At 42.6% G+C, this 16,121-nt stretch overlaps 5 protein-coding genes across 7 annotated transcripts; 3 read left to right on the top strand and 2 right to left on the bottom strand.

Annotated features, from left to right (window-relative positions):
- The first annotated feature begins 5,171 nt into the window (after nucleotides 1-5,171).
- LOC115765639 (C-1-tetrahydrofolate synthase, cytoplasmic) lies at nucleotides 5,172-13,049 on the top strand. 2 transcript variants are annotated; one of them, XM_030709296.1, is made up of 6 exons: nucleotides 5,172-5,295; nucleotides 9,025-9,084; nucleotides 9,163-9,373; nucleotides 9,813-10,284; nucleotides 10,551-12,388; nucleotides 12,448-13,049. In XM_030709296.1, the coding sequence occupies exons 1-6, from the start codon at nucleotides 5,225-5,227 to the stop codon at nucleotides 12,688-12,690; spliced, it is 2,895 nt and encodes a 964-aa protein (XP_030565156.1). In that variant the 5' UTR covers nucleotides 5,172-5,224; the 3' UTR covers nucleotides 12,691-13,049. The 2 variants fall into 2 exon arrangements, with proteins under 2 accessions (XP_030565156.1, XP_030565157.1); XM_030709297.1 differs by lacking the exon at nucleotides 5,172-5,295 and adding an exon at nucleotides 5,639-5,721.
- Nucleotides 5,217-7,841, top strand: LOC115765642 (probable methyltransferase-like protein 15 homolog). 2 transcript variants are annotated; one of them, XM_030709299.1, is made up of 2 exons: nucleotides 5,217-5,295; nucleotides 6,423-7,841. In XM_030709299.1, exon 2 carries the CDS (start codon nucleotides 6,650-6,652, stop codon nucleotides 7,775-7,777), a length of 1,128 nt encoding a protein of 375 aa, XP_030565159.1. In that variant the 5' UTR covers nucleotides 5,217-5,295; nucleotides 6,423-6,649; the 3' UTR covers nucleotides 7,778-7,841. The 2 variants fall into 2 exon arrangements, with proteins under 2 accessions (XP_030565159.1, XP_030565160.1); XM_030709300.1 differs by lacking the exon at nucleotides 5,217-5,295 and adding an exon at nucleotides 5,702-5,721.
- A 267-nt stretch (nucleotides 13,050-13,316) lies between the features above and the next one.
- On the top strand, nucleotides 13,317-13,992 carry LOC115765645. The gene has a single exon (XM_030709303.1). It carries the CDS (start codon nucleotides 13,519-13,521, stop codon nucleotides 13,924-13,926), a length of 408 nt encoding a protein of 135 aa, XP_030565163.1. The 5' UTR covers nucleotides 13,317-13,518; the 3' UTR covers nucleotides 13,927-13,992.
- On the bottom strand, nucleotides 13,991-14,839 carry LOC115765643 (peptide deformylase, mitochondrial). The gene is made up of 2 exons (XM_030709301.1): nucleotides 14,385-14,839; nucleotides 13,991-14,319 (listed from the first exon to the last, which is right to left on the bottom strand). Exons 1-2 carry the CDS (start codon nucleotides 14,775-14,777, stop codon nucleotides 14,008-14,010), a joined length of 705 nt encoding a protein of 234 aa, XP_030565161.1. The 5' UTR covers nucleotides 14,778-14,839; the 3' UTR covers nucleotides 13,991-14,007.
- A 74-nt stretch (nucleotides 14,840-14,913) lies between these two features.
- LOC115765644 (peptide deformylase, mitochondrial) lies at nucleotides 14,914-15,969 on the bottom strand. The gene is made up of 2 exons (XM_030709302.1): nucleotides 15,611-15,969; nucleotides 14,914-15,527 (listed from the first exon to the last, which is right to left on the bottom strand). Exons 1-2 carry the CDS (start codon nucleotides 15,908-15,910, stop codon nucleotides 15,216-15,218), a joined length of 612 nt encoding a protein of 203 aa, XP_030565162.1. The 5' UTR covers nucleotides 15,911-15,969; the 3' UTR covers nucleotides 14,914-15,215.
- Between the last annotated feature and the right edge of the window lie 152 nt (nucleotides 15,970-16,121).

Raw genomic sequence — 16,121 nt, 5'->3', positions numbered from 1 at the left:
ACAGTCGACAGAACTGTTAAACTACTTTTTCCATTGGGTTTTCGGTTTTTTTATGCACATACACATAAATAGTTGGGTATTTTTTTGAAACGACTTTTTGTACATAAATTTCAGCATTTTAACATAAATGTGCATGAATTAATTAATTGTTTATGAATTAAACGTGCAATAAATAAAACGAAACTCGTTGCAACCAATGCAAGAATTGCACGAAAAAAAAACAATGCCAAAAAACACAAGATAAACAAAAAAGGCGCTTGTGCCAAGCAAAAAATGAAAATAGTCGATGTGACAACACAACGTTTAAATTAAATAAAAATATATAATTTCTTCTCTTTTTGTACATTTTGTACACATTTCATCAAGCACAAAGCGACACTGAGATCAGCGCCAGGGCGGGCAGTGCACAGCAGGGAGGAGGCCAGCACAGAGTCAGGGGCGCCAGTGGAACGTGTCAATCACCTCGAACTGAAGAGCAACACCACAACACGAAAATGGGCCAACCATTCGCTAATCTGTGACAAGATGAACCCCGGCAGATTCGAAATAAAGAATAGACGGGGCACTTATCTGATTGGGAATACATTAAAGAACTGCAGAATAACAATATGTAGCTACATACTTTTCTATAATATTAGATAAACGATAAATGCTGCAAGCAAATACTTAAATTTGTTGTTTTTTATTACTATTATTGATAAGTTTAATATTATTATTATATTTATTAGTATTATCATAAGTACTATTATTAGTATTGTTATTAGTATTATTATTAGTATAATTACTAATTTTATTATTATTTTAGTTATTATTTTAATGATAAAAACTTTAAAATCAAACCAATTTCTATATGAATCGAAATTTAAATAAGAGATAACATTCAAGCGATACATATTCAAAAATCATTCCAATGTTATTTTTATGGTTACAATTACAGGCGTTTAAAGGTTGTCCTACGTCTTCGATAAGAAGAACAGCACAGAAAACTTAAAAAAGATTGTTTGGGTTGATCAAATGTTAGTATGTAGCATTATTATACCCTGAACCCATTAAAAATGGGTATAAGGGTATATTGTATTTATGCAAACTCCAAATGTATGTAACAGGCAGAAGGATGTATCTCCGATAAAAATCGATATCGATATTCTGTTTTTTGGGCAATTTTAGTAAATAATAAGAGCTAGAGTCACCAAACTTGGCATATAGCTTCTAAAATAAAATATATATATGTATTTGATGTTGGAAGAAGTGGGTTCAGGGTATCCCCTATTCGGGAGCTCCCGACTAGAGCCTCTTACTTGTTTTTCTGTTCAAGATGGCAAACTTTCGATTATATACTTAAAAAGAAAAGAAAACATTTTCAAATATGTATGTTTGTATGTTTGTATTTTTCTTCCGCGAGATTCTCATTTTGCAGCTAAGCTTTTGGTTTTGCCTGGAGAAGTCCATTTTAAACGGGATAAAAAATGGATTATTAAACTCTTAACTAGAGCTCTTGTCAAACAAAAGCAAATGCAAAAGTTCTATTCATCTTTATTTTAATCATTCAAATCATAAGAAAGATAAGTTGACAGCCACCCGAATGAGCTTGATCAAATAATATGAGATTATTAAGATGCCAAAATATAAAATCCACTATTTCGAAGAAATAACAATTTCTAAGTATCGGCATTAGATCGCTTGTTTATCTTATATAGGTTAAAGCTTATATGTTAAATAAACTTTTTGTTGTACAGTTGTAAACATTAAAAAAAATGGAAAAATAAGTAAGTTAACGGGAAAGTGTCTGGGTGTATGTGATAAGACGCCTTATCTATAGGTGTTTACACATTCATATGTATGTATGCTTTATAGTAAGTCTAACGCAGGGTCAGGCTATAAAAATAAGCTAAGAATCATAAAATCATATATAACATTTCAATATTTTATATGGTGCATACACAATTGTATCTTGTATCAGAAAGTTTATTATTTGTCATATTTAATCTATCTTTTTAGGCGTAATATACAAAACCGAATAGGTGCGTGTGAGTTGTCGCGGCGCCTCTTGTTTTAATCCTTCGGGAGCATTGAAACACATTGCTGACCCACAAACAATAAATGAGTGAGAATTTGTAAACATAAACCTGTCACAGGTGTCTGCGCGTCTTGTTTTTACGCGTGTTTTCATTATCAATTTTATACCGTTTTGTTGGTTTTCCTTTCTTTTTTTTAATAAAACAAAAAAATCAATAAAAAGAAAAACAATCAGAATTGGCGCGCGCCGCGTCGCATCGGAATAAAGCAAATTGAGTTATTACTCGCCGAGAGAGACAAAAAAGCGTGAGTGAGACGGTGAGCCACAGAAGAGTGGGAGAATGAGTGACACACATACAGACACACAGACGCAATGCGTAGCTGATTTGTTGTTGCTGACGCTGCTGCGCAGTTGACGTCAGAAGCAGAGTTTTTGTGCTTGGTTTTCGTTTTTTTCTTAAAACATTTTTATAGCTGACTGGTCAAAAGAACCGGTTGTTGTTGCTGTTGTAGTTGTTGTTTCTATTTGTACTGACGTCGGTCCGTCAGTTGCAAAGTAGGCTGACGAGGGCAGGGCAAGGGGAGGGTGCGGACACAGGATGCTCTAGACGCTTGTTGAGCAAGCAGAGGTTAGAGGGGGTTAAAAGGTGCTTAGACAGTGGTTTATTATTATTCGCAAAAAGTTATTGTCAGGGATAGAACTGTATATGTACATACATGTATGTACGTAAAATAAAATAAACTGTCTTTCTTATTTATTGAAAGTAGCGTCAAACAAATAAACATACGCACACACGCATACAAATGCAACTACAACTAAAGGCGGAATCACTCAAGCGGCCCCAAAAGCACGCCAACGCCAACGTTGCTGTCCAGAAGCAAATAAAAAAAATGGTATACACAAAAAAATTCACCGAACTCACACAAAAAACTTACAAGCACACACACACACAAACAATGTACAAAAAACGAATCAACGAAAATTAATTGAGCACGAGCAGCGACCGCAGCTGAGCAGCATAAGAGCGCAAGAGAGAGCGAGCGAGCAACATAAACAAATGAAGAGCCGGACAGAGGCAAGCTGCGAAAAAAGGGAATAAAAGCTTGTAGTGTAAAGCAAATAAAAGAAAAACGGCAAATGATAGCGGGGGCGACATGTGCAAAAAACAAAAAAAATTATGCGCGCGAGAGCAAAAAACAGTGGAGATAAAAAAGACGACACACAAACCGCCACCGAATGAATGGCACATAAAGAAGTCAAACAATGGCCAGGGCGGGTGGGAAAATATTGGCAGCCGCCGCTGCACAGTGTCACAATTCCATTTGATAAGGCATTTTTTGATTTGATTACTGGTTTTCGAAAGTGCATAATTTAGCAAATTGTGAAATTGTTTAATTGTTACTAAGATTCAATATTAAATAAGTTACATAGAAATGGTGGATAAACTCATAAAACTACCAAAATCTAATAAAAATAAAGTTTTTTAAAAGAATACCAACTTTCTTAAACTTTACTTTCTTACTTCCATAGATTTAGTGCATAATAATATATTATATATAAATATGAAAAGTCAGTTTTAGTTTATGGAATCTATTCAGAGATTCCTCTTTGTAAATTTTCTTTTATATACAATTCACAATCGACCACTGTCAGTGCGTTCAAAAAAAACTATTTGACCAATAAAATACAAATAAAACACGGGTTGAAGTACTTACCAATTGGAAATGGCTCACGTTGTTGTTGTGTTCCTTTTTTTGTTTTTTTTTTTCGCGCTCGGCTCTGTTTATATTTTCGTAGTAAAAGCACGTGTTCTGCGTGACCTATAAGAGAGGGGGAGTAGCGGGCAGATATTTGCGTCGCGTAATTCTATCTTAAGCCCGCGTTTCCTGAATTAACGTTTTCAGTTTCCGTGATGCATTGAGTGCAGTAGTATGAATCTTTGGCGTAGGGATTTATTAAATCAACTTATTACACGCACATTTACCTCGCCAGGTAAACAACTCTCTTTTTTTGTTAAATTTTGTCTATTTGCACTTTTTACGGTTTCTCCTCTTACGAATTTCGAGTACACTAAGCACACGCACACATACACATACAAATAGACACTTGAGAGCTAAGGAAAAAAATGGCCGCGCACGCCAAAAATATATATACACACACCAACGCACACTAGTGTTCGTGTTTGTGTTTTTGCACTTGTGCTGCCCCTTTTCTTTGCAGAATTTGGCGCGACTTAATTTTGGCGCCTTGATTAATTACAAGTGATGGGCTACGGGAAGGTCGTGCGATTCACAGCACGCTAGTTTCGGATTTGGTATGAACTTCTTTCGCCTCGCGTTGTTTACATGCTGTGCGTGCGCGAACAACAAATCACAACGAAAAACGCAAAAAGACGGGTGAGAAGAAGAAGAACCGTTCGGTTCGATGGCAAAAACTCGACTGAAAAAAATCACTCAACTTTTTTCATGACATCGCAAACAGCAAGCAGCTGTAGCGTGAGTACCTGGGTGTGTGTGCGTGTTTGCTCTCGAACTCTCTCACTCTCGCACACGCAAAGAAAAAATGCTTGTTTATGTTTTTTATGTGTATGTTTTTTGCCTACCACTATTGCGCTCTCTGTCTTCCCCTTGTACTCTCTGGTACTCTCTTTGTGTTTTATTCCGGTTTTTCTCTGATTGGTTGTCGACATTTGTTGGCACTTCTAGTACCCTGTGTTTTTTGTGTTTACGCTATTCTTATACATAGGTACACTTAAAATCTATTCAAATATTTAAATCGTATGTAGTTAAATTTTCTAGCAGTGCGTTATTCACGTATAAAACGTTACATAAATTATATAAACAGTTTTAGGCATATATTTGTGTGTATATGTATTTATACATGTTTATGATAACGAAATCAATTTAAATTTTGTGAAATTCCATGATTTTCTAAATAGTATCATTTTTCCAACATTCAAAATCTTACTGTTAACTGTTTTTGGAAGCCTGCTGACCAATTCAAAACTACGCGCCAACTAATTCTTTATATTAATCGATATTTTGTGTTAGATTGTTTTCACGTTTGAGAGCACTGCTTTGAATCAGTGTAGTAAAACTTAATTTAAAGTGCTGTAAACGACTAAATTGTCCAGCTGTTAAGCGCGTGCAATGATTCGTTTTGGCGCTAAAATTATTAATTACTGCACGTAAATTTGTTAAATTAAGCATGTCTGCACAATACCAAAGATTTATTAAAGTACTAGAGAAGTGGCCGGCAGAAAAAACTAAAATCGGCAGGTAAACAAAGTCAAAACCCAGAAAAAAGTTCGTTCAGCGGCCTCCCGTTTGCGATTATCTAACAACAGCACGCATAGAATTTGTCAAATCACTATTTAAGATATTTGTTGTGGTTTTTTACAGGCCAGAATAAGCTTTTAATATGGCAGTGCTTCTGATGTTGTCGCTCGTGTTGAGCTGGGTTTTTACTCTGTAATGTAGCGCCTCAAGTTCCACATATAATTGTGGATTGTAGAACTAGAATAGGCCAATTTCTATTTGATTCTTGGCCTCAGAAACAGTCCGTTGACGATTTTCGAATTGTTAGTTTCATCTGTTTTTGTTTGATTGTGTGTTCTATTAAAGCTTGTGTTTTATAATGTCCTCAAAGTACGCCTATCAGCTGATACCAGAGTCGTTTCTTCTTGGCGTGCAGGATGTGGCTGTGTAAGTTAAAGCCCGGCCAAATGGAGAGAGATCCAATAACTGGATGTAACAATAATTTTTAAATCTGCAGAGAACATTGACCGCAGATATATCTAAGCACATGCATAACAATTCTTTTAATATTTAAAGCATCCTATATTTATTTATTTTCTAAATACCCCAAAGTTCCTTGGGCGTTCATTTGAGGTTTATTCCAAACGTGTTTGAACCCTAATACGAGAATAATATTCAAACAGCTGCACTCGAAATCTGTTGTATTATTTTGAGATCGTTGGGTTTATACAGATGGACATATAAAGATGGCTTTAATGCTTATAAGTGATACACAGACTGTCGGTTTAAATATATATGTTGTTTTCCTTCTCCTTGTACATTTAATAATCGCTACTGTGCAACTGTTTAGTTTTGTATTGCTTAAACAGCAACGCCCTTTTGTAAGCCCATGCTTTAGCTTTAATTTCAATCAATTGTACTGGATATCGGGTTGCACTACTCTTTAATAGGAATGTAAATAAATCAGGCTTAAAGTATATGCCAGCTTCGAAGAAATTCCAGTCCATTCCATTTCTTCTATGTATTTTCCATAGGGTCGTTTTTATTAATCTCTTCTGCTTTTCGCTGCAACGAACATCAGAGCAACAACACAACAAATACAAAAGTGCATATGAAAACCCCACAATAAACTTTCTTTCCCACCCAAGGGATCTGGGAGAGCAAATCCGCAAGCAAGTAACCAAACTGACAGACGCGAGCAGCCACAATACTGAAACGACTGCGCAGCTGACCAAGCAAATTGACGCCTTAGAGCGGATTTCGAACAACATTTACGCCAAGAAGTATCCACGTCGCTACGAGTCGACAGCCACGGGCCTAACAGCCGCCCAGTGCAGCCAGGTGCTCAGCTCAGAGTTTCTGCAGTATCTGAACGATGGCGCCGCCAAACGCGATTAAAGCAATCACCACAATGAAGATGAGCCAATTCCTGACTAGACCAAGATCAATACCAACACAGCAACTAAGACATTGTGCGACGACTGTCCCGCCTCCAACTCCATCTGCCCCACACGTGCCCGTGCTCTGCCAGACGGCTATTGACTATCTGCAGCCGGTGGCAAGCGGCAAATACATCGATATGACCTTTGGCGCTGGTGGACACACGCGTCGCCTACTCGACAGCTGTCCGGACATCACAGTCTATGCCCTGGACCGGGATCCGCTTGCTCACGAGCTGGCTCAGCGCATGAGCCAGGAGAACGACTACGCCGGACGATTGGTGCCGCTCCTAGGGAAATTCTCGGAGCTGCCGCAGCTGCTGCAATCGCTGGACATGCCACGGCACAGTTTTGATGGCATGCTGTTTGATTTCGGCTGCAGTTCTATGCAGTTCGATGAGGCAGCACGCGGCTTTTCCATTGCGCACAACGGGCCACTGGACATGCGCATGGATTGCGGACGCAGCGGCAGCGTCAGCGCCGCCGATGTGCTAGCCCGTGCCGAGGAAGCGGATTTGGCGCGCATATTGCGCGTCTACGGTGAGGAGAAGGCTGCCAAGAAGATAGCGCGCGCCATTGTGGAGGCACGCAGTGCACTGCAGCGCATTGAGACCACTCGACAGCTGGCCGATCTGGTATCCGCAGTGCTGGGCGATGGTCAGCGGCTAGACAGGCTGCAGCGGCCGGCACATGCGGCGACCAAAACGTTTCAGGCGCTGCGCATCTTTGTCAACAACGAGCTGAACGAGATCAACTATGGCATGCTGCTGGCCCAGGAGCTGTTGCGTGCCCAGGGCCGCCTGGTGGCCATCACATTTCACTCGCTGGAGGACACCATTGTCAAGCGTCACATTAATGGCAATGTGATCGAGGGCGTGGCCAATCCGCTGCCGCTCAAGTATTGTGGTCATGACCTCACCCATGATCCGGAGCTGTTGGAATCCTTTGTGCAATCCAACTGGCGCCAGCTGCATCGACACGTCATTCAGCCTGATGCCACAGAAATCGCACGCAATAGCCGCAGTCGCTCGGCCAAGCTGCGTGCCGCAATTAAGATTAATTAAAGATTAAACACAATTTATACAACTTGGTCAGGAATAAAAGAAGAAAAAAAGAGCACCCAATCGAATCGTCTTTTCCCACTGACCACTGCTCTGTATTTCCATTCTGTTTGCTAATTGATGTGTCCACCTATTCTGCATGTTATCTGCTTACCAATTGGCACCTAACGATAAGGCACGTTTATCTGTTTTGTTGCTGCTGTTCTTTTTGTTGTTATTATTTCTATTTTGTGTGTTTCTCGTGGAATTTTTGTTTGCTTGTCACCGGATTCAGGTATTAAATAGATTACGAAATAGGTGTTATGGGCCGATAGAACTATATTAAACGCACACTGGTTAAAATGACAGTCGAGAAAATGAAAACTGTTGAAGAAAACATCAATTCAGTTATTTTAGAGTTATGTTTGATTAGCTTTTATAGATTTGTTTGAGTATCTTTTATATATAGTATCTCGGAAGTAGTGCTCCCTTGAAATTTAAGTTTCAAAAATTTTTCAGCGCTGTTTTTTAATGCGTCTTGAACGGAAATTCTGGGCTGTAAATCTCGAAAATTCGTTTCATTTTTAATTTGATTTCTATTAAATTAATAATTTAATCCAAGCAAAATTTTATTTGCTTGTAAGTCTTGTCACTTTGATACTTCAAAATTCCCTGTTATCCTGCTATCTAGCTCAGATCTATCTTCAAAGAACAACGGAATATAAAGATAGAAGATGAAGTGCACTTTTCTTAAGAAAGTTATTCGTAAGGAATAATAGAGATCTTCAGCTGATTGCTAGATATTATTTCAAATACGATTTCTATGATCGCAGCTTATTTTTAACCGCACTTTCCTCCTATTAGTATTAACCATGTCGAGCTGGTTCGCCTGTCATTTTGCGGTCACAGCTCCTATGGATAGGGAGAGCTCTCTTATTATAACTATTGGGTGAATCTTTGCTGTTTTACATAGTCGCGTATTTGTTTACGATGAGCTGTGCTGACCCCTGAGAAATCCGAAACCCCATAATCTGAAATGCGTTCGCGGGGCGGCTGATAAGCGAGCGGTCGAGGCGGGCGCGGGATTAGCTAGCGATAGACATACCCACACACCTATGGCCATGGGCATCGGTATAGGTGTGGGTATAGATAGGCTCGGTATGGCCGGTAGGCGTTCAGTTGCATTGCGCGAGCGTTGGCGTTGCTATCGAGACGCGTCCATATTCCCCGACCATAGCGCGGAGACTTCAAAACTTTGTGCGTTTTTACAGTGTGTGGAGGAGCGAGATGACCGTGGAGTCGAAAATCATATCCGGCACAGCGGTGGCCAAGTGAGTATCAGTTGCCCGTTGTACAAGTGTATGTATATCCTATGTTGTTGTTGTTGTTGTTGTTGTTGTACACATCAGGACAATACGCGAGGAGCTGCGCCAGGAGGTGATTGAGCTGCGCGCATCGGGCACCCAATTTGTGCCCGGACTGCGCATCGTCCAAGTAGGCGGTCGTGAGGATTCCAATGTCTACATACGCATGAAGATCAAGGCCGCCACGGAGATTGGCATCAATGCCGTCCATGTTCAGCTGCCCCGTTCTATCACCGAATCGGAGCTGCTCGATAAGGTAGGTATTGGGCTCCGCGCGTGCCAGGCAAAATCAATCAAGTGTTATGCAATGTCTAAAAAAGAAAGAAAGGAAAAATGTTAATATAAAAGATTATTCTTTGAACTGCTAACGATTAAACACCCTTACGTACCCAACTGGTTCGACATAATGTATATAACATATCATTGAGCCATACTAGACATATACAAATTTATCATAAAAGTTATTTTATTATTTAAAAACAGAATAATAAAAAAAATCAGGGACTTGTTTGCGTATGTAATTTTGCCCATATCAAAAATATTTACTTTATAAATATGTCAGCTTCAATGCGTTACATATTTCATGACAATACTATAATATAATACTCTTTTTGTCAGAGTATTTAGACAAATTACTCTCATTGAATTAAACCCTTAACCATTTCTTATCAATCGCACGTCATTCGCTGCGTCAGCTGGGCGAGCTGAATGCTGATCCCCTGGTGCACGGCATCATCGTGCAGATGCCTCTAGACTGTGATACGTCAATCGATGCTCACCGCATCACAGACGCCGTCTCTCCCGAGAAAGATGTGGACGGTCTGCACACCATGAACGAGGGTCGTTTGGCCATCGGTGACCTCAATGGTTTTCTGCCCTGCACACCGTGGGGCTGCCTGGAGCTGATACGACGTACTGGCGTGGAAATTGCCGGAGCCAGAGCCGTTGTCCTGGGCCGCAGTAAAATTGTGGGCACACCAGCTGCCGAGCTTCTCAAATGGGCAAATGCCACGGTAACCGTTTGCCACTCGAAGACGCGCAATCTGGAGGAGATTACGCGCACCGCCGACATACTGCTGGTGGGCATTGGTGTGCCCGAGATGGTTAAGGGCACTTGGATAAAGCCAGGCGCCGTGGTCATCGACTGTGGCATTAATGTCAAGCCAGGTGAGTGGGCATCGCTACAGATGAGTTGCTTTCCGCTCCCTATCAACCCAGTTGTTTACCATTGCTTATCATAGCGCTTGACCCCTGTCGATCCCCTGATAAGCATGGAAACTAAGCTAGTTGTTTTCCAAACTCTAATATGTGTATGTTTGACGCTTAGTAAGTGAAATTCTTTGGACTGAAGAGCACATACACAGCCAACTCCGAAGATTTGTGGAAGGTTGGGTATTTCATCTTTAAGCTAATTACATTTGTCTCCTTCGCAGACGCGACCAAGGCGAGTGGCAGTCGTTTGGTGGGTGACGTGGACTTTGAGCAGGCTAAACTGGTGGCGGGTCATCTGACTCCAGTGCCCGGCGGCGTCGGCCCCATGACAGTGGCCATGCTGATGAAGAACACGGTGGTGTCGGCATCCCGAGCGGCAGCCCGTGTGAAACGCACCAAGTGGCCACTGCAGCTGCTACCGCTTAGGCCAGCTAGGCCCGTGCCCAGTGACATTGAGATTGCGCGCGCGCAGCATCCCAAGAATATTGCCCTGCTGGCCGAGGAGATTGGCCTGCTGCCAAAGGAGGTGTCGCTATATGGCAGCAAGAAGGCCAAGATCTCGTTGAGCGTTTTGCAGCGTCTGCAGGAGCAGCGGTCAGGCAGCTATGTGGTTGTCGCGGGCATAACACCCACACCCCTTGGCGAGGGCAAGACCACGACGCTGATGGGCCTGGTACAGGCGCTGGGCGCGCACAAGCAGCGCAATGTGATCGCTGCACTGCGTCAGCCTTCGCAGGGACCAACGTTTGGCATCAAGGGCGGTGCTGCCGGCGGTGGCTACGCCCAGGTCATACCCATGGAGGAGTTCAATCTGCATCTCACGGGCGACATACACGCCGTTGCGGCGGCCAATAACTTGGTAGCCGCACAGCTGGACACGCGCATCTTCCACGAGGCCACTCAATCGGACACGGCGCTCTACAATCGTCTGGTGCCGCGCATTAATGGTCAGCGCAAATTCAGTCCCATACAGTTGCGTCGCCTCAAGCGTCTGGGCATTAATAAAACGGATCCCGATACGCTGACAGCGTCGGAATCCGCGGCCTTTGCGCGGCTCAACATTGACACCGACACGATCATGTGGGAGCGCGTGGTGGACATTAATGACAGGTATCTACGCGAGATAACCATTGGGGAGTCGCCCACCGAGAAGGGCTTGAGCCGCAAGACCCGCTTCTCCATAGCGGTGGCGAGTGAGATCATGGCCGTGCTGGCACTCTCGTGCAGCCTGGCAGACATGAAGAACCGGCTGGGACAAATGGTGGTGGCCTTTGACAAGCGCGGACAGCCGGTGACTACCGATGATCTGGGCGTCACTGGCGCATTAGCTGTTCTCCTCAAGGATGCACTAGAGCCAAATCTGATGCAGTCTCTGGAGGGCACGCCCGTGCTGGTGCATGCGGGTCCGTTTGCCAACATTGCCCACGGCTGCAACTCAATAATTGCCGACGAGATTGGCCTCAAACTGGTGGGCACCGAAGGCTTCGTCTGCACTGAGGCGGGTTTTGGCTCCGATATTGGCATGGAGAAGTTCTGTAACATCAAGTGTCGCAACTCTGGCCGCAAGCCCGATGCCATGGTCCTGGTGACAACGGTGAGAGCCATTAAGATGCATGGCGGCGGTGCCCCAGTCACCCCGGGCACACCACTCAACAAGCAGTATACGGAGGAGAATCTGCAGCTGCTGGAGCAGGGCCTGCCCAATCTGTTGCAGCACATTGCTAACGGACGTGCCTTTGGCATGCCCGTCGTTGTGTCCATCAATGCGCATGTCGCCGATACAGCGGCCGAGCACGAGCTGCTCAAGAAGGCCGCTCTGCAGGCGGGCGCTTTTGCTGCCGTGGTGTCCACCCACTGGTCAGATGGTGGTGCAGGTGCTGTGCCACTCGCCGATGCCGTCATTGAAGCGTGCAAACTGGAAAATAAGTTCAAGCTGCTCTACGAGCTCGATCTGCCGCTTGTGGAGAAGATGAACACGATCGCACAAACCATGTACGGTGCGGGCAACGTGGAACTCACCCCGGAAGCCATCGACCAGGTCAAGCGCCTCACCGATGCAGTAAGTTGAAAGGTTTTCTGTTATTGCTCTTGTCTTAAATGTTATTTTTGACCTTTCAGGGCTTTGGTAAACTGCCTGTCTGCATGTCTAAGACCTCCGGCTCCGTCACTGGCGATGCTAACATCAAGGGCGCACCCAAGGGTTTTACAATTAAAGTTCAGAGTGTTTATATCTCAGCTGGCGCTGGCTTTGTGGTGGCCATGTGCGGCGATATTACCAAAATGCCCGGACTCGCCACTCGCCCCGCCATCTACGACATTGATCTGAACACCGAAACTGGACAAATCGAGGGATTGTTTTGAAAGCCCGCAGCTTGGACAATATATTTGGTGACCACCTGCCAGCATCATTTTATGCAGCTGAAAATTTATGTTTTACATTTAGAACCAACTGTTGGCAGCATCATGGGCATTTTATTTTTATTTTTTAAATCGGAAAAAGATATTTTTTCTATCTGAACTGTTGACGTTTTAACAAGCTAGGTCTTAATAGCAGTTGAATAAATACGTATAATAATTGGATCTTATTTAATAAATATATATATTGTCTGGTCATGCCTGAAATTTAAGGCTTTAAGGTCTTAAAGCACTTCTACTCCGAATTTTGTTAACAAATTGGATTAGATAGCCGTGTTGTATCTAACGCTTGAAGCTTGGTTGAAAGGAAATAAAAAGGTGGAATTCTGGGCTCATACCGGTTTAAAGACTATATTTAATGCACTATAATACAAAAACTAGGAGCTAAATGCCTAAACAGAATACCGAATTCGAATAACATTGGTGATACAATTTGGGTTTTATTTTATTATTTTACATTGGAATAATCCGTTTGCGAACAAGAGCCAAAATAAATCTTGATCACAAGCTTGTATCAAACAAAAAAGCAAAGAACCAATTAATCCGTTAGCTTAAGTTTCCTACAAAATAATGAGCATTAGTAGCACATATTATGCATTAAACCAGGCAGGCAAAAACCACGAATTTAAGCACAGATCCTCGCTGTGTAGTTGCTATAACGATTTGACATGGGATTTTGTTCGTATCGATTTATTTACTTTAGTAGTCGGCGCCATATTCACAACATTCAATGTAACTGTCATTCGGATTGAAGAGTTGAGCAACTGTTTTAGCATGTTCCGAGTGCGAGTGCGCAACATTGCCCATCCGGGCATACGGCAATTCATTTTGCGCACTGCCGTGCTTAACTATTTAGGTAAATGCTTGCAATTACAGTGGGACGACTGGCAGAATCAGCGAATGCATTTGCGTACACTACAACACGAGGGAGCAAGGACATCTGAGTCGGTTGCTGAGGATGCAGTAGTTGATGCGGCTCGTGAAAATCTGTCCCAGGCTATCGATGAACTGGGCAAGAAAGTTGCTGGCACACACAAGCTGTTGCAGCGCGAATACAACGAGCTTTTTACATACATGATGGACAAACGTGATCTATGGGACAGTCCCGAGTATTTTAAGGCCAAGACGGCGCTGGGCACGGCCAATCACAACTTGAGAATGTACATGTCCGTTGATAAGTGAACAGAAGCAGTTGCCAACAATCATTTCCATTCTATAAATTAAAGTTTTAGCAAGATGATAACAAAGTTATAACAATATGAACTATTTGTAAAATGGTATTTCCACACGTCCAGATTTGGTGTTAACTGCCTCCCAGCAAGTGCACGTAAAGGTGGAACGATCCATGTGATCGGTGTATAATTTGCCATCCAAATGATCCATTTCGTGCTGGGCAATACGCGCATTCCAGCCGCTCAGTACCAGCTCAGTGTGGGCACCTTGTCTGTTCACACCTGAGATCTTCACACCCTCATAGCGCTCAACGTCCGCAGAGAAACCGCGAACGCTCATGCAGCCTTCAGGATGCTTGTGCTTGGTATAGTTGGTCACAGTCAACTTTGGATTGATGAGCACCTGTGGAGAAGCGAGAGGCATTAGTGTATGTTAATACTATGCATCCAATATTTCTTTTTGATTACAGTCAATGGCAGCTCGGACATTTGCCGCGCTTTGTATGACGCCTCTGACAGGTCTTGTTTTATGCTTCGCCTAAATTCCATGGCAATGATGCGCAAAGATACGCCAATTTGAGGCGCCGCAATGCCCACACAGTCGTATTTGCGCAACACATGCACCATCTGATCCACAATGGCGTGGACCTCCTTGCTATCCACACATTCCGCTGGCACCACCGCTGCCCGGTCGCGCAACACGGGGTCTCCGATCTGTGTGAAGTGGCCGTAAGGCGGCATGTTCGTGCGCTTCGTTGTCCAGAGCTGCTGGTACCATTTTCTGAATGACTGTGAGGCCGCAAGGCTGGTGCTGAGGTATCTTTCGTGTTTTCCACACAGTTTATGTAGTTTTAGCAACATTTTAGGCGGTTATTAAAAAATAAAAAGTTTTAAGCGACGTGACCGTAAATAAAATATATGTATAATAAAGAAAGGGGTAGTGACTTACAGATACCCTCTTTATTTTGTTTGATAGCTTTATAATGTGCTTTACTTAGTTTATCATAATATGTTAACCAAATAATCAATGAAATTATTATTAACAATTTTTTACCTGCGACTAACTATAATATATTTAACAATTGTGTTTCAATTTAAAACTCTAAACTCTCGCATTTACCACGTAAAATAAGCCGGTTTACTTTAGCCAGGGCTGACGAAGAAATATATCGATTGTTACCGTGCGTTTTATACGATAGTTTGTTTTGAATTAGTTCGCAGCATGAATGTGAACCGTGAACCAGCTGTAGAAAAGTTTTGTTTTTGTAATTATAATTATTTTGATATACTTTTAAATGTTTATTTATCGAACGCTATCACGGCGCGTCCTCCACTTGCATTAATATGAGGCCAATTAATGCAAGTAAAGCTAGAAACGTCCATACGGTCAACGTAAACAATGCCGTTCAAATGATCCATTTCATGTTGCGCTATGCGCGCGCTCCAACCCACAAGTTCAAGCTTTGAAGGTGTTCCAAGCATTCCAATGCCGGTGACTCGGACACGATCATATCGAGCCACTTGGCCAGAGAAACCACGCACGCTCATGCAGCCCTCGGGATGCGTGTGCTGCGTATCACTGATTATCTCAATCATTGGATTGATAAAGACCTTATTTGGGTAAGATATAAGATAACAATAACAAAAGTTAAAAGATTAACCTGGTAAATAGTAATAAAAAAACTGCAACTTACGCTTAGCGGCAGTGGCGACATCTTTCGCTGCTCGTAGTCTTCGGCCGTGAACTGCCTTCGCTTGCCCTCGCGAAACTCCATTACAATAATACGCAGTGGCACGCCCAATTGAGGTGCTGCTACTCCCACACAGTCGTAGTGCCGTAACACCTTTACCATTTGGTCCACAATATCATTAATTTCTTGGCTGTCCAAACGTTCCGGTGGAACTTCCTCGGCACGGACTCGCAGCACAGGGTCACCAATTTGCGTAAAATGATTATACGGCGGAACCGTACGAGCCGTGACTTCCGTAGACATTGCTGTGGGCAATGGGAATAAGCTCTAGAGTACATAGGAGCAGATGATAACAGTAATGTAGCACCGTATCAGCTGTTTCTGTTATGAAACAGTCCCCGCTAGCAGTCTGTGGCTGAATAATATACATATACGTAAATACGTATATATATATATATATATATATATATATATATATATATATATATATATATATATATATATAAATAGGTTA

Source organism: Drosophila novamexicana, unplaced genomic scaffold (assembly GCF_003285875.2).
Source record: "Drosophila novamexicana strain 15010-1031.04,08,12 unplaced genomic scaffold, DnovRS2.1 tig00000986-arrow-arrow-pilon, whole genome shotgun sequence".
Classification (NCBI taxonomy): Eukaryota; Metazoa; Arthropoda; class Insecta; order Diptera; family Drosophilidae; genus Drosophila; species Drosophila novamexicana.
This window is presented reverse-complemented; position numbering and strand designations above follow the sequence as displayed.

What these genes read in the sequence shown, in the direction of transcription:
- LOC115765643 (XM_030709301.1), bottom strand. Translation starts at nt 14,777, where the DNA reads ATGTTGCTAAAACTACATAAACTGTGTGGAAAACACGAAAGATACCTC. An exon ending in TGTCCGAGCTGCCATTGACT is followed by an intron (nt 14,320 to 14,384) that starts GTAATCAAAAAG and finishes GCTTCTCCACAG; the next exon opens with GTGCTCATCAATCCAAAGTT.
- LOC115765645 (XM_030709303.1), top strand. Translation starts at nt 13,519, where the DNA reads ATGTTCCGAGTGCGAGTGCGCAACATTGCCCATCCGGGCATACGGCAA.
- LOC115765644 (XM_030709302.1), bottom strand. Translation starts at nt 15,910, where the DNA reads ATGTCTACGGAAGTCACGGCTCGTACGGTTCCGCCGTATAATCATTTT. An exon ending in TGTCGCCACTGCCGCTAAGC is followed by an intron (nt 15,528 to 15,610) that starts GTAAGTTGCAGT and finishes TACCCAAATAAG; the next exon opens with GTCTTTATCAATCCAATGAT.
- LOC115765642 (XM_030709299.1), top strand. Translation starts at nt 6,650, where the DNA reads ATGGCGCCGCCAAACGCGATTAAAGCAATCACCACAATGAAGATGAGC.
- LOC115765639 (XM_030709296.1), top strand. Translation starts at nt 5,225, where the DNA reads ATGTCTGCACAATACCAAAGATTTATTAAAGTACTAGAGAAGTGGCCG. An exon ending in TCCGGCACAGCGGTGGCCAA is followed by an intron (nt 9,085 to 9,162) that starts GTGAGTATCAGT and finishes TGTACACATCAG; the next exon opens with GACAATACGCGAGGAGCTGC. An exon ending in TGGCATTAATGTCAAGCCAG is followed by an intron (nt 10,285 to 10,550) that starts GTGAGTGGGCAT and finishes TCTCCTTCGCAG; the next exon opens with ACGCGACCAAGGCGAGTGGC.